This window comes from Rhineura floridana, chromosome 15 (genome assembly GCF_030035675.1).
Source record: "Rhineura floridana isolate rRhiFlo1 chromosome 15, rRhiFlo1.hap2, whole genome shotgun sequence".
NCBI lineage: Eukaryota > Metazoa > Chordata > Lepidosauria > Squamata > Rhineuridae > Rhineura > Rhineura floridana.
Genome location: NC_084494.1, coordinates 37858249 through 37880543, shown reverse-complemented (window position 1 = coordinate 37880543; position 22295 = coordinate 37858249). Strand labels below are relative to the sequence as shown.

General features: G+C 48.3%; 2 protein-coding genes across 4 annotated transcripts in view; one reads left to right on the top strand and one right to left on the bottom strand.

Moving 5' to 3' along the window:
- Positions 1–1276: 1276 nt before the first annotated feature.
- On the top strand, positions 1277–11586 carry FOSB (FosB proto-oncogene, AP-1 transcription factor subunit). 2 transcript variants are annotated; one of them, XM_061598032.1, is made up of 5 exons: positions 1277–2087; positions 5376–5684; positions 6546–6653; positions 8323–8607; positions 8708–11586. In XM_061598032.1, exons 1-5 carry the CDS (start codon positions 1953–1955, stop codon positions 8771–8773), a joined length of 903 nt encoding a protein of 300 aa, XP_061454016.1. In that variant the 5' UTR covers positions 1277–1952; the 3' UTR covers positions 8774–11586. The 2 variants fall into 2 exon arrangements, with proteins under 2 accessions (XP_061454016.1, XP_061454015.1); XM_061598031.1 differs by having other exon boundaries at positions 8323–11586.
- A 5734-nt stretch (positions 11587–17320) lies between these two features.
- Positions 17321–22295, bottom strand: part of RTN2 (reticulon 2) — a 30211-nt gene continuing 25236 nt past the window's right edge. For both annotated transcript variants that reach the window (XM_061598030.1, XM_061598029.1), the window contains exon 10: positions 17321–18338. In XM_061598030.1, the coding sequence (XP_061454014.1) occupies positions 18296–18338 (43 nt within the window). In that variant the 3' untranslated portion in view covers positions 17321–18295. The remainder of the gene's footprint in view (positions 18339–22295) is intronic.

Sequence of the window (22295 nt, the reverse complement as noted above, 5' to 3'; positions counted from 1 at the left end):
GGAGCTGTGGTCCAACAACATCTGGAGGCACACTGGTTGGGAAAGGCTGCTTTAGAGGACAGTGGAGTTTAACAAGACCACATGGCCTGCCATCAAAACCCTTGAAGGGTGCTTCTTGCTCTTACATAAGCTACAGAAGGTCAGTGAGGCAGGAATGGGAGGGGCAATATTTGGGTTAATCCAAAGCTAATGTTTACAGTATGCATCTTAATTTTGCCCAGCAGAGATGCCACACCTCTGCAATGGAGGGACAAAGGTTCCAGACTGTCTTGAACCCAGAACCTCTCTGATTAGAAATGAACTCCTGTTTGGAATGAGCAGAGATGGCCAGGGCTGAACCTTGGACCTCCTCTGTGCAAAGCAGGTGCTCCACCACTGAGCTACGCCTTTGGGCCTCTAGCTCCCCTAAGGCCACTTTCTGTGTGCTGATGGGAGACGCGCAATATTAATCTATGAGACTCAATTAAGAGCAACTTATTTTAGTTCTGGTGTAATACTACAACAGGGAATGGAAAAGAAAATATTAAAAATTCAAGCAACAAATGGTAGGTAAACTATCTTAACATTCCTTCCAATTTTTAAATTTTTGTTTAAGGGTACCTACCCTGAGGTTTTGGTAACATACAGATCTAAATAAATGTAGTGGAGTAACCAACTAGTCAACTGCATTTGAACCAACAGCATTTCTTGGAAGCAGGCTGCCTGTGAAGGTGGAGGTTCTCTTCCTCCATGGATTGGTTTACACCTCTTCCCTAGAAAGGCCCCCTATCGCATCTTGCGGCCCGGAATCCTATGCATTAATTCTTCTTATTCCGGGAAGTACTTTCTTGGCAGCGCCGACCTTGTGGGCCACCATAAATACAAACCAACTCAATGGACAGTCCTAGGACACCCACCAGAGTCTTGCACCCGTGCGGTGGTGGTGGTGGTGGGCTGGTTCCTAACCGTTCGCCAGGGGAGGGCATCTGTCTCCTCGGCTCCCCCCCTGCCCCTGCCCCTGCCCCTGCCCCGCCGCGCTCCTGAGCTTTCAAGCCATTTCTAGAATGGTAGTAAAAGTTTCTATTAGTACCGCAAGAAAAGCAGCCGCGCGAGGCTCTTCAGCGCCGCCGCAGCATCGCCAAAGGCTTGTGAGAAAGGGATTCCCTCTGACGTCATTGCTAGGATACCAAACAAACACAGCAAAGACAAGGCCATATATGGCTAATTGCGTCACAGGAACTCCAGCGGGGCGGAGCGAGGAATCCCCAGCCTTTCCCATTGAAAAAGACCCCCTTGCCGGGCCTGCCGACAGGCCCTTTTCTGCCAGGGAGAGAGGCAGGTGCTGGAAGAGTTTGGGGCGCCGGGAGGGTTTTGGGGGGCTGCTCGGGACGCTTCCTGGTGACGTCAGGAGGGAGTATAAATAGGAAGCGCTGCCAAGCGTGGTTCATTCATAAAATTTGGGCCCGCGAAGGAAGACCGGCAGTCAGCGAGTGAACCAGCGGAGACAGACAGCGCCAACGGCAGACCGACCCGGCGCAGCGGGGGGCCTCCGCGCGGCCCACCAGCCTCGTCGCTTTGCCTTTTATGCCCACCGAGAGGAAACCGGCGGGAGTCGCTGCGGATTGCTGGATGTTTTGGGGGGACGCGTCTCTTTGAGGACTCTGTTTTTGGGGCGCGGTAGGGGGTCTGGCTTGACCGGTGGAACTTCGGCCTGCCGCTTTCCTCGCCTTTGCACCATGCGGCTCCTGCTGCTTTGAAAGGAGGGCGCCGAGGAGACCGCGAGAGAGAGGACGGAACTGTAGCGGCACTCGGGGCGCCGTCTCCCCCCAGGCACAGGCAGCCGGAGGGGGAGGAAGAGCTCGAGAAGGCGCCCGGAGCGGCGCTCGCGGTGACCACGGATCTGATCGCCCCTCACCTTGGCTTCCAGGCGCTCCCGGCGAGGCCGCGGCCTTTCCCCTGCGCCCCCGAGGGAGATGTATCAGGGCTTCCCTGGAGACTACGATTCCACCTCCCGGTGCAGCTCGTCCCCTTCGGCCGAGTCCCAGTACCTCTCCTCGGTGGATTCTTTCGGGAGCCCCACGGCCGCCGCCGCCGCCTCCTCCTCGCAGGTAAGGACCGGGGGGCAGGGAGGGAGAGAGTAGGGGGAGCGCCGCAGACTTCTGCCTGCCTGGCTGTTTCGGGCAGCGGCGGAGGAGGAGGAGAAGGAGGGCGGGCGAGCACCTTTTGCACGGGGCCGTCCCGGGGGGGGCAGCGGGACAGGCTCCAGCTCTCTGTAGGAGGGTCCCTTCCGCTCCGCTTGCGACGGATCTGCCCCGAGGAGCCCTCCTGTTGCACTCGCTTGCACCCGGGCCCCGCGCTGTCTCTGCCCCTCGCTCCCCTCCGCCTTGCCTCTTCCTTCCTTGCCCCCCTTGGGCGCTCTTCCTCCTCCTTCTCCTCCTCCCGGTGCAGACTCTTTTTCGGTGCACGGGAACTACTTCCAGGGTCTGGTCTCCAAAAGGTTGAAAGCGCGAAAACGAAAGCAGCAGCAGCAGCAGCACAAGGGCCCGAAATGTTCGGGTATGCTGCTGCGGGTCGCTGCAGCCCAGAGTCCGCCCCGCGGTCCGTCGCCCCGCATTTCGCTGCCCTCTGGGGCTGGAGACGCGCATGCGCCTGGAAGCCGGGGGAGACCGTGGAGGAGGCGAGCGAGCGAAAGGGGAAAGGGGGGCGGGGTTGTGCGTAACGCATGACGTACTGGAACTCTCCGTGCTGACGTGAGGCACGTACGGCGCGCTTTCCCGCCGCCGCCACCACCTTCTCCTCCTCCCCGAGGCGCGCGGGTTATTTTGGAACGCTGGTACGCCCCCGTTGCTAAGGGGAGGGGCAGGCGGGAGGACCGCGCTGATTGGTCGAGCCTGGGAGGAGAGGCCGCGCCCCCTAAGCCTATGCAGCAACAGCTGCTGCTGCTGTCTTCTTTTAAGTCAGCAGAGAAAGAAATTGCTAAAAATAAGTCTCTCGTTGGAGGGCAGAGGAGAGTGCAATGTGTAGCATCCCGTATTGTGGGGTGCCGTTGCAAACTGCCTGCTCCACCCATAATGTCCCCCGCAGCTGGGGGAGGGAGGAAGAGAAATGGGTCTTGCTCCATCCAGCCCATAAGAAGCGACAAGCGACCTCCTGCCCCTTGCAAGCGGGGGGAGGCAGCAGCAGCCGGCCTGCATCCGCTAGCAGTGCCTCTGGGCCTGGACTGTGCAGGGGACACCCCCACCCAGGCCACAACTTTTTAACACGTGGGTAAACGTAGGAAATGGGCCTAAATTTCCAGAACTAGCTACCAGTGTTCTGGAGCTTAATGCAGGTGCCTCTGACCCACCACAGTTAGAAATTGCACCCAGCCCAAGTCCATTTGGGACTAGGGGCAAACGATGTTTAGCCCCGGTAAAAATGGCTTGAGGCAGGCTTGGCTCCTGCAACAGTCTCTGCTGCCAGTTGCCCCATATCACAATCCCACCTGACCTTGGTGAACCTTTTTCCTTGCTTTGAGGGGAGGGAGGAGCAGCAAATTTGGGGTGAGACTTTAATTACCCAACTCATCCATAATAAGCAACTAGGGGTTCAGCAATCATGGGCTGAGTTGCCTCGGTCTTCCTGTCTGTGAATTACTTTGAGCTAAACTGCTGCTGGGAGAACCTTGGGGAACCTCTTTTCCTTCAGATCTTATTGTAGTTGGACTAATGGGCTCTGAAATTGTGGCCTTTTTTAAAGCCTTTTTTCAGGCCGAAATCTCAAACGTGAGTCCATCCGTCCCTGTGTAGGTGCAGAACATAAGAATATATATATATATACATATGTGTGTGTGTATATATATATATATTCTGTGTGTATGTATACACACACATATATCTCTTGTACACACATACACAGACATCCCCTGAAAGGCATTAAAAAAACCAAGTGGATTGTCCTAAAAGTGACCACTGTGGTGACAGGCATTGATGCCTTTCCCTTTATTTGAGCTCTTAATATTAGTTAATGCTCCTTGATGTCAATCATTGCAGGGTGGAGAAGCTTTGACCTCAGAAAATCCTTCAGGAATTAGAGGTTAGCCTTCAGCTCTTAACCTGGATAGATGCAATGTAAATATATTGTATTGTTGGACACAAGCTTCCACAAACTCCAACAGAAATCAAAGCTGGTTCAGTACAAGATTATCTGCATTGCATCTCCAGCCCAGTGCGCAACTTATCTCTTCTCGCCCAGATGGCATGCTGGCTAGATTAAAACTGGTGGTTCTCTAATCATGTGTCACTTAGGTTGTGATTTGGGTGACGAAGGAGTTAGATAAGAACATAAGAACCTGCTGGATCAGGCCAGTGGCCCATCAAGTCCAGTATCCTAAGCACAATATTGCTGTCTCGCCTTCTGCAATTCCCAGCAACTAGTATTCAGAGACATACCACCTCCAACACTGGAGGCAGAACTTAGTCATCAGGACTGTTTTGTTGTTTGTTAGTTGCTTGATACCCGAAGGTCCCCAAGTGACTTACACAACGTTAAAACAAAACAGACTATAAAAACATAACAATAAACAATAGCAATGCCACCCCCATGCAGCCACAGGAAGGTTTGGCAGCATATTAAAAACAAAATATCTCAGTCTGTCATATGCCTGGGAGAAAATATATGTCTTTACCTGGTGCCGAAAATATTTCAATGATGGTACCGGGCGGATCTCACTGGATTAGGAGCCATTGCTAGCTGTATCCTTCATGAATTTGTCTTATCCTTATTTAAAGCCATCCAATCTGTTAGCCATCACTGCTTCTTCTGGGTGCTCCAGGGAAAGTGCTAGGATAGGGATGGGGAACTTGTGACCCTCCAGATGTTGGGACTAAAATTCCCATCATTCCTGACCATTAGCCATTCTGGCTGGGCCTAATGAGAGTTGTAATTTACTAACACCTGGAGAGCACCAGGTTGGGGAAGGCTGCTTATTTTTGGAAAGAAATTAGTTGGACATACTGACTCCCCCAAAAGCTGAGTGGTAAAGTAGAATGTACTGTAAATAAGACATCCACCCTGGAACCAGTTTTTTCGTTCTATCACTTAGGCCATGATCGCCTACAAATGCGCCAATTTATTTTAGCTCGACGTAGGGAGAAGGGCCATAGCTCAGGGCCAGAGCTTCTGGTTTGCATGCAGAATGTCCCAGGTTCAGTCCTTCGCAGCATCTCCAGGCAGGGCTGGCAGAGACTTCTGACTCAAACCCTGGAGAGCCACTGCCAGCCAGTGCAGGCATACTGAGCTAGATGGACCAATGGCCGGCCTTGGTATAAGGCAGAGTCCTACGTTGCTATGATTATTTCTGTTGTTGTTGCCTTGTATAGTCCTGAGCATGGTGGCATCTCTCTCTCTCTCTCCAGGAGTGCAGTGGCCTCGGGGAGATGCCCGGATCTTTTGTGCCAACAGTGACTGCAATATCAACTAGCCAAGATCTGCAGTGGTTGGTGCAACCCACCTTGATCTCATCTATGGCCCAGTCTCAGCAGCCTCAAGGCCAGCAAATGCCGCAGCAGCAGCAGCAGCAGCCACCCCCACCCACAGTGGACCCGTATGACCTGCCTGGCACCAGCTACTCCACCCCAGGACTGAGTGCTGTCTACGCTCCTGGTCCCTCAGCAGCCCCACCACGCTCTGCCAGGGCCCGGCCCCGAAGGACGCGGGAGGAAACGGTGAGCGGGGAGGATTGTAGGGCCTTGCTTCTCCTGTGGAACTTCCTCTGGGGAATCGCCAATGAGGTTATTAATTCAAGTCATTTTGCACCTAAATCCAGCCTTGTTTGTTGGGATCCCTCAGCATGTTGGAAATGCCTAACGTATTAAAAAAAAGACCTAGCATTTCTTTCATTGCGGCATTTGGGGGTGGGATTTATGTCAGCCCTCACTGCATTCTGCAGGTAGATAAAGCATGATTTATTGGCCTGCTATGTGTTCGCCTTCTCACCCCACCTCCAATGCTGGGTGTGGGATGTAAGGAAACCATGGGGAAAGCAGCCAGAATTGCAGTGAGGAGTTTTCCAGTTCAGCATCATGCACCAGAAGCAAATTAGTTCTGCCAACATCCAGCTACAGTTGGCCACTTGAATCTCCCAGACTTGGTGGTTCAACTTTGCTGAATTTTCCTGTCCTTAAAATTGGATTACTTGAGTGTATTCTTCTGGGTTAAACACTGCATTTGGGAAATAGTCTGATGGGGCACTTGGGGCCTTGGGTTTCTGACAAGATTAGGGAGAATACAGTACATCTAGTTGTCCCACCAGACGAATAAGAGCATTATGGTGTTGGCAGCAGAAATGTGCTGTGTAGATCTGAGGATCGTTAACAGCCAGGGGAAGGGATCTCCCTTTCCTTCATTTTGGTCATTTTTATGTCCAAAGATAGAACAGCCTCCCCCAGTTCTGTTAGGGATGAGTGTAGTTGGTTTGCCCTGTAGGAGGAAGACAACAGCCAAGTCCTCTGGGATGGTGCCATGTCTAGGAAGGGAAAACGGTCTCTAGCTTTCATCCATTGACTGACCACCTCTTCTTTTCGCAGCTGACACCTGAGGAAGAAGAGAAACGCCGTGTCCGGAGGGAGAGGAACAAGCTAGCAGCAGCCAAATGCAGGAATCGCCGCCGAGAACTGACAGACCGACTTCAAGCGGTGAGTATGTCTCCCTGTAAACCGTGATTCCCTAGCTATGTTAGAATATGAGCTTTTTGGTGCAGTGGCAGTGACCATAAGCTTTTAGAGAAGCAGAGGCCCTGCTTCTGTTCCATCTGGTTCACCAGCCAATATGTGTGCCCTGTTCCATCTGGTTCACCAGCCAATATGCATAGCAGTAGTTTGGGGGGGAGGGTAACTACTTTAAAGGACTACAAATGGCCAATTATTTCATTTCTTAATATCATGGGAAGTGCCAAAGAGTCTGGGGCAGTCTGTGAATGGCTCTTCTGTTGCTTTCTGTTCTCTCCCCCTCCCAAGAGCCTAAGCCCAGCCCTCCAGGTTTTCAGGGCACTGAGCTTGGACTTCTTCCTTCCAGCGAGATTTTTGACAGTGTTTTTATATGGTCATGATAAAAAGTAGGCTACAGTCTTAACCCCACCTACCTCTGAGTAAGCCCCACTGAATTAAATAGGGCTTAACTCCTGAGGAGAGCCAGTGTGGCGGTTAGAGTGTTGGCCTATGACCTGGGAGACCAGGGTTCGAATCCCCACACAGCCATGAAGCTCACTGGGTGACCTTGGGCAGTCACTGCCTCTCAGCCTCAGAGGGAGCCAATGGTAAACCCCCTTTGAATACTGCCATGAAAACCCTATTCATAGGGTGGCCGTAAGACGGACTTGAAGGTAGTCCATTTCTATTTTAACTCCTGAGAGGGCATGACAAGGGCTGCACTGTTAGTTGCTGTAGTTCCAGGCATGATGATTTGTATTCTAAACAATTTCCTTCCTCCCCTCCCCCCATGCCATTCTCACTGTGGCTTGTTTTTAGCTGCGTTGAGCTCTCATGTTTACGGGAATTAGTTTTATTTAAAATCTTTAAAAATGGAGAGCTCATCCCCATCTTCCCAGTTCCTCCTGGGTTCGCCCTTCTAAACTTCAAATTGAGAGTTTGTTGTTTTCTCTTGTCTTCTCCAAGGAATTCCTGCTTTCTCTCCTCCTTCCCTGCAAAGTAGTTACTGCTCTAGCCCGCAAACTTGAGAGATGGTGGACGAATGAGTGCCATAGAGTCCGTTGGCCAGAGTGGTTCTTACCTGGCAGTGGCCCTTCAAGTCCTGCAGGTGCCATTTTGAAGGAGGTGAAAGAGCTTGCTTGGATAGCTAGAACAGGAGAAACTACAAACCCCCTGACCGCAGAATTGGATTGAGCAATCTATGAGCACATCCCATAGTCCTAGGCTTGTGCCTGACAGGCTGTTAAGTTAGTTTGTCCTCTGAGTGCTGGCTGGAGGCTGATGGGACTTGTAGTTTGAAACATCTGGAAGGCACCAGGCTGTCAAAGACTGGATTAGGGAATTCCCAGATGGAACAGGGAACAATGGAGTGTGAAGGGAGCCCTGTTTGGGTGGAAGTCTCATCTCCACATGGTGCGGGAAGGGAGGATGCATTGGGCCTCACCTCTTGGCTTTCACAACTGTTAATGCTTCTCTTGGGTTGGATATTGGACCAGTGCAGGAAGGAGGCGAGATGGCAGATGCATGATCAACCTCTTGCTTCAGGCCCACAACTTACCTGGGCCCAATTGCCAAAAGTCCAAACCATGCCTCCTCCTCTTCCTCCTCCAACTCCCGCGGCCCCCTTACTGACTCCGCTGCTCCACCTCCTTCCCAGGAGACAGACCAATTGGAGGAAGAGAAGGCCGAGCTGGAGTCGGAGATAGCTGAACTGCAGAAGGAAAGAGAGCGCCTGGAGTTTGTCCTCGTTGCTCACAAGCCCAGCTGCAAAATTCCTTATGAGGACATGCCAGAACTGAGTGGGCAACCTAGCACCTCGACCGAGGTGAGCTCTTTAGCGATGGCAGTGAAAGAGGACCCTTTTGGGCCGACGACCTATTCATCGCTGCCCCTCCACTACCAGCAGAGCCTTGGCGGAGTCCAAGCATTGGCCCCTGCGGAGGTAGCATTTTCTAGTTCTTACTTTTCACATGGTGAACAGCTGACCGACCCGTACCCGGCTAACCCCTCATATACATCTTCGTTTGTCTTCACCTACCCAGAGGGAGCCACCTGTGGAGCCACCCACCAGCGGAACAGCAGCAGTGACCAGTCCTCGGACTCCCTGAACTCTCCCTCGCTCCTTGCTTTGTGAAATTCAAAACCCAAACTCAAAACCTAACCCTATAAGCCCACATGCGCAAACTTCAGTGTAAGTGAAGGGGCCGCATGAGATAAATGGCAATGCGCATCCCCCAGCCCAACCGCCTGGGAGCATCGAACCTATAAACCGCCAAAAAAGAGAGACCAAGCCGCCTGCCAGCACCGCTATGCCAGTGCCGCTGCCTCTAGCCATGCAACGTGTTGTTGTTGATGTTAAACTTTCAGGGGTGCAGCACACAGTGGGAAGTCTTTTGTCAGCGGCTGTCCGTCCTTAACATTTCCACATTTTGGGCTTTGCCATTTTCAAACTGGGAAGAGCAAGGAGGACACTTGGATCTGTCACCTTGGAAGAATTCTGAGCCTAGCTTGCTTTCTGGAAACGAGCCCCCTGCCTTTGTTGCACGCAAACTTCTGGTTGAGTATGGACTGCGATGGTTCCCTAATTCTTATTGCTTATTTGTTGTAAGAAGCCGAGCAAAAGGGATGGCCTGTCAGTGTGGAAAATGAGGATGAATGGGGGGCTCTTCTCACCTGTTCTACCATATTCTGCATTGCCTTGTTCAGTATGAATTTTCTGCTAACTGCACAGTTCAAGATGGGTGTTTTAATGATGCTTTCCAAGTTATCAGTCAGCCTGCCTAGAATAATCTGAATTTTGAATGAATTTTGCACGCTGTCTCCAGACTGCACTATGAAATGGGCCACAGAAATTGACTGGCTGGTCATGGCATAAGTTTTTCTAGATTATTTTGGTAGGTACCTACCAAATAGTTGTGCCCATACTAAAGGGAAATCTAGAATATTGGCACAAAAGGTGCTTAAAAGGCCATTGGTTCCAGTATGATTTAAGCTGGCAGCCCAATCCTTTATGCATGTTTACTGAGAAGAAAATGTCACAGAGTTCCATGGGACTGCACCACAGGACTGCATCCTTAATCCACAGTGCAGGAAGAGATGGAAAAATCTACTCCAACTGGCTTGCTAGCAAAAATTATTCTGGTTCACGAGATTCCCAATTTAGGGTTTGTAGGCAGTACAAATATAATTGGAATGGGGATATAATTGAAAGGCAGTGTAAAAATACCCATCATAAACAAAACAGCAAGAAAAAGGTATAAGATATTGAATTTGGCAAGCTACTACTTATCAGGAGTAGCTTATAGGTAGTCAGAACCAAATAACAAAAACACAAAATTGAAAACTAATTTGAAAACTTCAGCTATAAATCTGAAACTTCACCAGATTTTTTTTGTATGTGCAAAAAGTTTGACAGTCGTCTGTCTGTCATAATAAAATCCTGAAGCCTTTTAGAAGGTGAGAATCTCCATGCCTTTCTTAAAAGAAAAAAAGTAGCCTTTTTTGCTATGTAATTACACAGTGGGCTGGGACGCCACTTCTACATGGTGCACTGGAGCGTTGATATGTTGAACTTGGTATATAGACAGATATGAGAGAGAGAGATAGTATATTTCTCCCCTCAGCCGTTGCATTTTATTTCACTGGCCAGCCAACTTGATACTGGCTTACCAATGGCCCTTTCAGCTTTGCCACGTTCCCCAGAATGAATTCTCTTCCCACTGGGGCATCTCCCTTGCTTGGTTTCATCGGTGAGGGGGCTGGGCTTGGTGATATACTGTGAATGGACCTCTCTTCTTTCCCCCCTCCGTACAGATGCTTTTTTTTTCTTGATGTTGTGGCACTGTGTACTTTTCTGCCCTTTGCCAGACCAGCTTTAGATGGGCTGTACCTTTTCTGTATTGGTGATTTGGAAGCCAGCTCTTCTCCCTGTTTGTTTTCCCCTCTGCCTTTTCCTTTGGCCTTAATGCAACCCTTGTGGTTATTCTGCTGACGTAGCAATCCAGGTGCTACCCAAACCTAGGGAGCATTACCCCTCCCCTGTGTCTTGAGGCTGGTGATGCTGATGGCAAGACCTCTCTGGTCCTGAGCTGCCTTCCTCCCTTCTCTGTCCTGCTCTATCCTGCCCTGCCCTGCCCTGCCCCCCAATTCCTAGGCCCCTCCTAGCTCCTGAGGTGCTCTTTATCTCTCCCCCCTTCCTTGCAGCTTTTCCCTATCCTGCTGCACCCTGGTGGATGCCACTTTTGGGATGCCCCTTCTCCAAAATCCTTTGGAAAGTGTCAAGGGCTGAGACTGTCGCAGCATTGCCCCCAGTTGCAGCTGTGTTGCTTCTAAGTGGCTCTACACACAGACACCCCCTTCCACGCTCCCAGGAGGGTCTTCCCACTGTGCTTTGGTTCCCAACTGCAGCAGCTATTGTGAATCTATTGTGGGTGTTCTTGCGCAACAAGAGCGCTGCTTGCTTCTGCCATCGCACTGCCTCTAATTATTATTAACCCACCCACCCCCAAGTGTGTTTATGGACCCGGAAACCTGCCTTGTTGCTTCTTTGGAGCGCTAGAGCACGCCATGATGCTAAACGGAATGTTTCCAAAACTCTTCTTGTGACCAAGCTTTTGATGTTGTGGGTTTTTTTAAAATATATTTTTAATCTATGGACTTTTATTTTAACCAGCTTTTTTAAATTGCTTATTATACACTTGCTGGGGAATGGGGGAATATTTTTAATTTTTTTAATATAATAATAATTATTATTATTTTACCCCCTTGTGCTGTAATTTTTTGTGATGTGTTTTATTCAGCAACGGGGGGCCGTCAGAGGGAAGGAGGGGACTCTGGACCCTGCTGTGGCCCCCCTTTCCTGCACTTAACTGGTTAGTGAAATAGCAAATAAAGACAGCTTTGAAAAATGCACTTTTTTATGATGAATATAAGATCTATTTTTTCAAACTCATGTAAACTTAACATTAAGGTGCAATAAAAGATCTCGAGCCGTAGATCTGCCTGGCTTTCTCTGCACTGAGACCTGAGCCGATCGCCTCATGCCTTAACCCTTCGCGTTCAGGGCGGGACAGAGCCGGGTGGTGGTGGTGGGGGAAAAGACGGCACTGTGTTGGCTATTGTGGGAGGGGTGTGTGTGTGTGTGTGTGTGTGTGTTTGGGGTCTTGGCTTTGGTGTTGGAGCGCCCTCTGCAGCATGCCAACCAAACATATAAGCAGTGAGCTGTGTTTGAAGGACTTCTCCATGTTGGATCATATCAAGAGGTCACCTCTGTCCTCAACAGTGGTCAGCTCACATGTCTTGTGGAAGTTCACAAGGAGGACATGAAGAAGACGATGCACCTACCACCCCTTCCCCTTCCGCTTCCTCCAGCATCTGGGATAAAGGGGAAGGGCATAGCTCAGTGGCAGAGCATCTGCCTTGTGTGTAGGTGGCTCCAGGTTCAACGCCACGCAGCATCTCCAGAGAGGGCTGAGAGAGACCCCCCCCAATCTGGAACTCTGGAGCCCTCCTGCCAGTCTGTGTTGGTCGTTCTGAAGATGGACCAAGAATCTAACTCTGTATAAGGCAGCTTCCTGCTTTCCTACACAATGGTATACTGCCTCTGCCTATGGAAGTTCCATTTAGCCTTCATGGGTAATACCCATATGGAATTGTGACACTGCAACACAAATGTTCCAGTGTATCTGCAAATGAAAAGGAGTGTTCCCGTTTTGTGGTCCAGACAACCTGCAATAGGGGCCTTGTAGTGCTGTTCAGGGTGGGGGTCAGGAGTGGGGAAGGGATGCAGAACACTTTCCCCCCTCCCCCAAGGCCTTCTCCTGCTGCCCTGTACAGCACTACAGGACTGCCAGACACAGAATGTGTGCATTTTATAGCTATCTTTTGTTGTTCTGGGGAGATGCAGTTCTGGAGATTTTTTTGGGGGGGGTTCCTTCTGAAACGTTCCTGTATCTCTGTGTTGGGGGGTGTTAACCTCATAGTACACATCTACTGATAATACACTTTTTGAGAACACATTCCACAAAGTGGCTCACCTAGGGTTAGCTGGTCTCTGGTTTTCAGCTGGAGCCTCAGGACTTTTAGGGTCCTCTCTGGGTTTTTGGATGAGTCACCTCAATCTCCCGACCCTGAGCTTTCACTTAAAAAAAAAAAGTTTCTATGTGGTCTGGTTCACAAGATATACACCAAAACATCAGCTGCCCCCCATCTTCTATTAAATTAGCTCGTAGCTGGCTGCTCTAACCCCACCCTTTGAAGTTTGTAGCCAATAAGTGAAGTCAGGGTTGTGATTGACAAGGGATTTTCTGACCTCCAGGCAAGGCCAGAAAACTTTTTTTCCTGCTTGTCTGAACATCTCAGTAAGTTTATAGGTTTCATCAATAGCAAAAGTTTTTCTCTTTTGTGTGCAGGAGATCTTGATGCCAGTGCAATGTGTTGTGCTTTTCTAATTATGACGAATCAAACAAGTTTAAATTTTGCTGGGCTGTTGAAGAGGGCAGCGTTTTGAAAACCTTCCCAATATGAAGCTTCCTGTACTTGCTTCTCTGGAAGTAAAGCTGTAAAGCATATCCCACAAACCTGGAGTAAACCCCCTTGAATTCAATAGGACTTACTTTTGAGTAGACATGGTTAGAATTGTGCTGTAAATTAATGGGACTTTTGAGTGAACATAGCAAAGGATTGTGTTTGTGTTGTAAATCTTTCTCTTCCCTTCCAATCCTATTTTTTTAAAGCAATTAGGCAGGGCTTACTTAGATTTTTACTTAGATGTCACTACTTTTATGTAGGAAACTAATACTGATTATATATATATATATATATATATATATAATGTTCTGCAATGACCAACTGGTTTTGACAATAAACTATTATATAAGGTGCATGTATTTTACATCTCCTGTGTGTGTATATGGAGTCTTTCCAACATCCATTTGAGGTAGGGTTGCTAACTGGAAACCAAGGCAGCTCACAATAAGAAATAAATCCCTTTAAAATCCAATAACCATAAAAACAAGTATAAACTGTTGCAAAACAGCTTAAAGTGGCATGATTCTGAATTTTGGGTTGGGTGAAGTTGTAGTTCTGTGCACACTTCCCTGTTTGAGTAAGCCACATTTAATACATTGGGACTTGCTTCTGAGTAAGCATGCATAGGATCACCAGAGCTTGGAAAAGTTACTTTTTTGAACTACAACTCCCATCAGCCCAATCCAGTGGCCATGCTGGCTGGGGCTGATGGGAGTTGTAGTTCAAAAAAGTAACTTTTCCAAGCTCTGCGGGATCACACTATAAATATCTTTACAGGTTGTGTAAATAATGAACATCTTTGATTGTCATGCTTATATAAATATTTCTTCATGCTATGCCCCAATAAGTATCTGATTTCACACTATGGTTGTACATTATTATTTCCTCTACATTTTAGGTGTGCCCTTCTTCTTTGGGGTGGTCATCGTCACCCTCTGTTTTCACCCTGGGGGGCAGATTAGGCTGAAAGAGGTGAGTAACCCATGGTTACCTAGTAAACTTTATAGCTCATTTCCATTAAAAAAAATTAATTAGAACGATTTACATGCAAAGTTTATGAAGTCAATCCACACAATACATTTAAAGCACATCCAACTCACATTTAAAGTGTATGGCTTCCCCCAAAGAATCCTGGGAAATGTAGTTTCCCCTTCACAGCTATAGTTCCCATCACCCTTAACTACAGTTCCCATGATTTTGTGGTGGGATTCATGTCCTTCAAATGTACGTTGAATGTGCTTTAAATGGTGTGGATCTGCCCTAGGTATGTTGTGCATTCATTAGTGAATTGAGAAGAACAATTTTAAAAGATACTTTTCAAAACAGGGCTGTAGCTCAGTGATAGGGCACATGCTTTGCATGCAAAGGTCCAAAATTCAGTATCTAGAAGAGACTATTGCCTGGAGTTCTGGAGAGCCAATGCTAGTCCATGTCCCCAGTACTGAGCTAGATGGTATCAGATGGCCTGAGTCGGTATAAGGTAGATTCTTTTGTGCCTAAAAGAGGAAAGAGACCCAAGGGCCACAGTGACCCTGAAATGTATTTATGTATTTTATTTACAACATTTATATATTGCTTTATTGTAAAAAACCTCAAAATGGTTTATAGAAGGATTAAAACAATAAATTTATTGGCAAAAACAGTTAAGACAGGTATTTAAAAACATTCAAAATAATAAAACCAACGAGTTAAAAACAGATAAAAAGTAACTAAAGATAAAAAGTAACTAACAGTCTGCATCTGTGTTGGAATTGCTTTTTAATGTTTTTTAAACCTTTTTTCTAAACAATATGTTTTTTAAACACTTTTTATTTAAGATGTTTAAAAATGTTTTTAAAGTTGTTTTGTTTTAATGTATTTTAAGGTCTGTTTTTATGATGTTTTAAAGTGTTTTTAGCGCTTTTGTTTGCCGCCCTGGGCTCCTGCTGGGAGGAAGGGTGGGATATATATCAAATAATAAATAAATAAATAAAATAAAAGCAAATGGTGCAATAAGTATGGCATGGCAACGAGTAGAGAAATGTTGCCTTGTGTGCTTTACCATGAAAGTTGGCTATATAAATTGGGAGAGGGAGGGTACAAGACTGTTAAGCCATGGGCTGAAAATTACCCAGCTGCCACTACTGCAGGGGGTGGGGGAAGCAATCTTGAGCTGCCTGGAAGAAATGTAGAAATGAAGAAATGTAGAAATGTAATTAAATATAATTAGTATGGCATGTCTGCAGCCACACAAAGAACCAAGGTTTTCACACCACAAAGTTTTGGGTCACCCTGCATGACAAAATGCCCAGTGGGAGACCATCCCTTACAAGATGCCTTATTGTGGTCATAGCACAGGCAGCCCCCCAGTAGTGGTGGCTGGTGGCTCCATGTCAGTGGGGCAGAGGAATCCACTCTGGTTTTAGTCCAAAGGAGATTACCAAGATGCTTCAGCACCTTGGATGGCTCCTTGAAAGTTTGGGCTAAAACCTGGAGCAGGTTCTACTGCCCCACTGACATGGAGCAACTAGCCATCACTGCCACGCAGTGCTTCATTTTTGGACAAGTCACTGTCCAGAATGAAGAAGCGGGAACCAGCTTCAGTCTTCTATCTGGATGAGGGATTTCAGCAAAGAATCTTTCTGGCCGACTATATTGCTATCCTAAATAGCTGAGAGGACCGGAGATCCATGCTGATGCCAGGATGATTCTTGCAAAAAAGAGATCTTGTAGTGCCCCCCTCCCCAAAGCTGACTGAGTTGATTGTGCTGTTAGGCTGGATCCCTCAACCACATCATTTTCTTCATACTGAAGACCAGGTAATCCATTTTAAGACACCCCCTTAAACCACCTTCCTGAATCTAGTGCCCTCCAGGGGTTTTGGACTACAGTTCCCAGCAGGCTAGGGTTTTGTACAAACTGCCGGCCAAATGTACCTCTGGCAGACGTGTTGGATGTCAATTGCACCAGTTTTTAAAAATGTGTATTGAACTTTTAATATTTGAACAGGAGCTCCCTCTTTCTGCCTGGCCCTGTAGGACCCCAAAATTAGCAAACCGCCCCTAGGCAATCATTTAGCACCATTCTAAGCTGGATCTTGCAGCTGTTCTCAAGCGCTGCCCTTTAAACTGCCTGTGTCTTGCAGCAGCACCTACTTTCCACTGTGGCTTTTACAAGAGAAGCAGTCTGTGGGCTCCCCCTGCTGGTCACATCGAACTTCAGCAAGTTGTATCTCAAGGCGGGTGTAGTAGGGGTGTGTGTTTGGCTAGTTGTGCCTTGAGTAGGCTAAGGAAAGGCAAACACTTGGGCCAGTGTGGTGACAGGATGGGCATCCTTGTGTCTCCCATAGGAGATGCTGATATCTTGGCACTTTCCTGTTGCTGTCACCCAACCTTTGTTTTGAACACTTCTGTACTGCCTTTCATCAAATTCCAAAGATTAAAAAATTAAACTACAAATAAAAATAGCCAAGCAGCTGGTAAATTAATCAACCAGTCAACACAAAGGCTCCTTGAGAAGGGATCTGAGCTGCTTTTGTACATAAAGCTGGGGGAGGGAGACATAGGAACCTTGGCTAGGGGGCATTCCAAAATATAGGGCCATGATGGAAAAGGCTCAGGGAGGCCAATTTGCCTTCCCTGTGACATGGAACTCAACATGTAACTGCAAAGGGGATGGGCCACAGCTCAGCGATTACAGCATCTACATGCATCTCTGCCTATGTGTGCCTAAGGTTCAATTGCCAGGATTGCCTTTTAGGGCAAGGGAAGAACCCTGTTTTGCCTGAAACTCTGAAGGGCTATGGCCAGGCACTGTAGGCAATACTGAGCTGGATGGATCATGGTCTGCCTCACTGCAGGGCAGTTCCCTGTGTCCTGGGCTAGGGAGACAAGACGCAGAGAGGGACTGGGTTCCTGTGCCTAGAAATATAGGAAGCTGGTCAATACTGTCTACACTGGCAGCAGCTCTTCTGGGTTCTCCCTGGTTATGCCCCTGAACCTGGGACCTTCTGCATGCAAGGCAAGCTCTGGCCCTTCCCAAAGCTGTGCAAGTTGCGTGGAAAGGGTGGGGTGGGGAGTTTGGGCAAATGCAGGCTCTCTCACTCTACCACAACATGCTGCACATCCCCATCAGTCAATACAGGCCAGTGAAGGAGGCGGGAGGCCAAGAGTCAGTCGCATTGTTTTTTTTCCCCCCACGTGTTTTTATTAAAGTGTAAATCCAAGCCAAGAACCGGGTGCACCAGCCACGCCACATCATTAGCTAAGTCACAGCCAGGCCCGTGAAGGAAGGCTACGGCAGTTGGAACATTGCAAGAAAAAGGGGTGTAAAGAGGATCTGGGGTGTGTGGTCTGTCCAACCTGGAAACGGCACCTGTTGAAGAAGAAGAAAGAGGGGCTTCTTCCAGGTTGGCAGAGGGTCATGTCAACTTTCCGTTCAGAAATAAGTTCTGCAGGCAGGGAGGGAGAGGGGGAAAGAGGGCACATGGTACTCTGGCAAAAAGGAGGTCTTGGCACACCCCAGACAGTCATGGGCTCCTGGCTGCTAAGCTTGGAGATGTGGGCCTACCGGAGAGGGGTGCTTGAGGAGAAGCTCATGCCCACTCACTGCCACATCAGAGATCCACTGCCCACAGGACCACACTGACTGGGAGGGGCCCCCCGGAGTCTGTGCTGTGTCAGTTTTGCTCAGAGGTGCCAATGCCCAGCACATATGGCGGGCTGCTCCATGTGGAGCAGTGCAACCTGGGGGAACTAGGATCTCCATGTGCAGTTAGCAAAGGGGAATGCTGGGATGCCAAAGGGCTCTTCATTTTGCCTTCTTTGCTGGGGAGAGCCTCCAGCCATTCTTCTCTGACCTCTAGGTCAGAGGTGGACCGGATGCAGGCACGAGCTTTGTGTCCTGTGCAGGCCAATGGGTGGTGGGTCTGTTTCCACCTGCACAGGGGACAGGAGGGTCTCTTTAGGGATGGTGGGGAGAGCAGGTGGAAGGAATGGGGGGGGAAGTGTGTGCGCGCATGTGTGTTGTGTATGTGTATATATATATATATATATGTGTGTGTGTGTGTGTGTGTGTGTTTGTGTGCATTTGTGTAGGGGAGCAGGAAAGAGAAGGGGAGTCATTCATTCTGCTTTTGCTTTGGCTGTTGGTAGCTTGGCAAGCATCCTAGGGAGAGAAAGAAAAGAGAGAGAAATTTAGCAGGGGGAGAGGGGGAAGAGTTTCCTTCCTGAAGAGGTCTTGCCTTGTGCTATGTTTGTACATTATTTGCAGAAATCTCTATACTGCCAACACTACGATAAAATAATATGGTGGCGAGCAGCATAAAATCAAGAGTAAGATCACAGTCATACAACAAATACCATGCACATCACAAATGCATCTTGAGCGTCCATATTTATCAAGGGCAACCTGTGAGTTGAGCCGTTAATTTCATTATTTTTTAAAAAGCAGGGCTGCAATGTTCAGCCAGCTCATTACAGTAGTGCCCCGCTCATACAGTGGGTTCCGTTCCGGACCCCCGCTGTAAAGCAGAAATCGCCGAAAAGCAAAACCCATTCACGATAATGGCATGCATCGCGTGAAAATGACGTCAAAATGGCGCGTGATGGAAAAAAACCACCGTAAAAACGGAACAAGTGCCTGAATGCAGGGACTTTCCTTAATTGAAAGCCGCTGCATTAGTTAATCGCTGTAAAGCGAAGCCCTACTGAACTAGCCACAATGGCTATGTTCTCCCTCTGCGGGTGGAGGCTGCATGCCTCTCAATACCAGTTGCTGGGAACTGCAGAAGGGGACAGTTGCTCTTGCACTCAGGTCCTGTTTGCAGGCTTCTCATTGAAGCATCTGGTTGGCCACTATGAGAAGAGGACGGGCTAGATGGGCCACTGGCCTGATCCAGCAGGGCACTTGTTACATTCTTAATTGGTTAGAAGTGATTTTTTAAAAATATTGACTAGCTGAAAAAGGTGTTTTCCTTACTAATTATTTGGCAGATTTTTAAAAGGGTTTAATGTATTTTTCAAACTGCAGGTGGCATGTCCCATCTTAGAGGAATCAGCCTTGTCTGTGGGTGAGAGAAGGGAAATGGAAATGGACTGCCTTCAAGTCGATCCCGACTTATGGCTGCCCTATGAATAGAGTTTTCATGGTAAGCGGTATTCAGAGGGGGTTTACCATTGCCTCCCTCTGAGGCTAGTCCTCCCCAGCTGGCTAGGGCCTGCTCAAATTGCCACAGCTGCACAAGCCAGCCCCTTCCTTGTCCGCACCTGGCAGCTGGGGGGCAACTGGGCTCCTTGGGACTATGCACCTTGCCCACGGCTGCATAGGTGGCAGGGCACGTAACCCCTGATCCACTCGCTGTGGGGGTGATCTTTAGCTGGCCCTTGACACCCAGGAGACTCAAGCGGGGATTTGAACTCACTGACTCTGGACTCCCAGCCAGGCTCTCCTCCCCACTGGGCTACACCAGCCTGAGAGAAGGGAGGGATGCCTTTTTTGCTCAAGTGATGCCTGCTGTGAAACAATGTTCTTCGTCTAAAAACAAAGTGTTTTGGTTCCCTCGCCCGCAATTTACCCTTTAATGCAGGTTTACTCAATTAATGAAACAATCAACTCAAATTCATAAAATTAATTGACTAAGAGATCTTCAAACAGGTGACCACCCCACATTTCAGCTGTTCATTACTTTTGCAACAGTATGGATTTTCTCGGGGTCCCTCCATTTAAGTGAAATGTGTATTTCGAACATACCTTATCTATTTATTTTATTTATGTCCTGCCCTTCCTCCAAAGGGAGCCCATATCCGATTATGAAATGCTGGCAACACTCAAGAGTGGACGAACATCACTTTCATGTCCTTTTTTGTGAGTTTCCCATCGTTCTGGCTGACTGTGGTTGAAAACAGGATGCATGGCTAGACAGTTTTTTGGTTTGTGGCAGTAAGGCTAATTCTTCATAAAGTCTTCTGAATTTCCTTATGATTATGCTTGACAAATTGTACTAAAGACTACTGAGGCCCCTTCCTCTCCATCTTCATGTTCTAGAACAGATTTCGCCAAGCTGGTGCCATCCAAATGCTTTGGGCTATAACTCCAGTCAGCCCCAGCCAGCTTGGAGAAATCTGTTCTACAGTTTGCATGAAAGTTAGGAAAGCTACCTCATTTTGCAGCTAGAGATGTGAAGGCCTGGAACAATGGAAAAACTAGGGGGGGAATCCCCCCCAAAATGGAAAAAAATACAGGAAACCCTCCCCAGAAAAAAACTCATTTTCCTCCTGAATTTTTCCAGGCCTTCACATCTCTATTTGCAACACCTGTTTTGACTGTTCTGCCTCTGCAAAACAAATCCAAAATCCTACAGCCTCCCAATTCTTTCAAAGAGAAGCCTTTATTTTTCACACAAAAAATACGGGGTCACCTCAATATATTTCTCTCTTTTGATGGCTATTGCTCATTAACATCCGGTCTCGTCCTGCCATGATCCCCTTTACCTTTGTGGTACAGAGGACGGTGGATGGAACCTGTGCACTCTGCAATACACACCAGACCAGTGGTGGCATGCAGCAGCTGTCAACAGCCATGAATGTGATGTAAGGGGAGGTAGCTCAGTGGTAGAGTACCTGCTTTGCATGTAGAAGGTCCCAGGTTCAATCCCCAGCATCTCCAGATAGGAAAGCTGCTCGCGGTGAGTGCAGCCAGATGACTGAGCTAAATGAACCACAGGTCTGACTTGGGATAAGGGACCTATGTATGGGCTGCAGAATGAATGCTTGCTCTGTGTGTGTGTGTGAGTGTGTGTGTGTGTGTGTGTGAGAGAGAGAGAGAGAGAGAGAGAGAGGTCCAGAAGGGATGTTGCTAGATAGGGAAAATCTGCATATATCAATTGATAAGGACAGATGTCTCTGGACACATTGTGATGGCAGGAGGCTTATGGGGGGGGGGGAAGTCTTACCAGTGCTGCACTTGGCAGTACGCCCAAACACAGTGCAGGTGAAGTTGTTGGGTTTTTTTAATTAAAAAGTGGGTGGAAGGAGCAGGAGATCTGGGTCCCAGCACAAACAACCTGAGGCTTGGGCCCCCTGGCCACCCCCTCAAACAACCCTGGTGCCCACCCTAAACTACCCCACCTTCACATCAAGAGAAAAGGTGTGTTGGGATTGTTCCCAGGAGGTCAAGGCAACACACAGAGGAGCTGTCTGTGTCCTTTTGCACCCTTCAACTCTAGCAAAGAAGACATAAGAACAAAAGCAGAGTCTGCTGAATCGGGACAGTGGCCCACCAAATGCCTCTCTGGCGAAGCCCAAATGCAGAACCAGAGGGCAAGTCGACTCTCCCCTCCTGCAGTTCCCAGCAACTGGCATTCAGAGACATGCTGCCTCAGACACTGGAGCAAGAACATAGCCAGCGTGGCTAGTAGCCATGATAGCTGCCTTCTTCATGAACTCGTCCAATCCTCTTTTAAAGCCATCCAAATTGGTGGCTATCACTGCCTCTTGTGGGAAGAGAGGTAATCTAAGACCTGTGATCCTACGAGATAGTTCCAGTATATTCAAAGTAGCAATCTACAGACCAGCCTTCCGTCTTTGCATATTGCTAAATGTCATTATTTTCTCTCCAGTTCAGGGGAAGGCTGTAGGTCAGTGGGAGACCATCTGCTTTGCATGCTGAAGGTCCCGGGTTCAATCCAGGTAGAAAACCACTGCCAACCAGGGCAGACAATATTAGATACACCAAAGGTTTGACTCTGTACAAGGCAGATTCCTGTGTTCACTGATTTAGAGACACAGGAAGGTGCCTTAGGCTCCATCTGCACTGTACATTTCAAGTAGTATCATTCCACTTTAAACAGTTATGGCTTCCCCCAAAGCATCCTGGGGTGCTGAAAGTCCTAGAATTCCCTGGGGAGAGGGATTGATTGTTAAACCACTCTGGGAATCAGTAGCTCTCCTAACAACTCTCACCATTCTTAAACTACAGTTCTCAGGATTCTTTGGGGAAACCATGAGAGTTGAAAGTGGTATGTTACCGTTCTAAACATATACCGTAGATGGGGCTTTACACCAGATCAGATTATTTGTCCATCTGGCCTAATATTGTCTACTCAGACTGGCAGCTGCTCTCCAG

Bases quoted from the DNA above. Each gene is read 5' to 3' on its own strand.
- FOSB (XM_061598031.1), top strand. From the start codon at position 1,953: ATGTATCAGGGCTTCCCTGGAGACTACGATTCCACCTCCCGGTGCAGC. The intron at 2,088-5,375 runs GTAAGGACCGGG...CTCTCTCTCCAG, and splicing joins CCGCCGCCTCCTCCTCGCAG to GAGTGCAGTGGCCTCGGGGA. The intron at 5,685-6,545 runs GTGAGCGGGGAG...TTCTTTTCGCAG, and splicing joins GAAGGACGCGGGAGGAAACG to CTGACACCTGAGGAAGAAGA.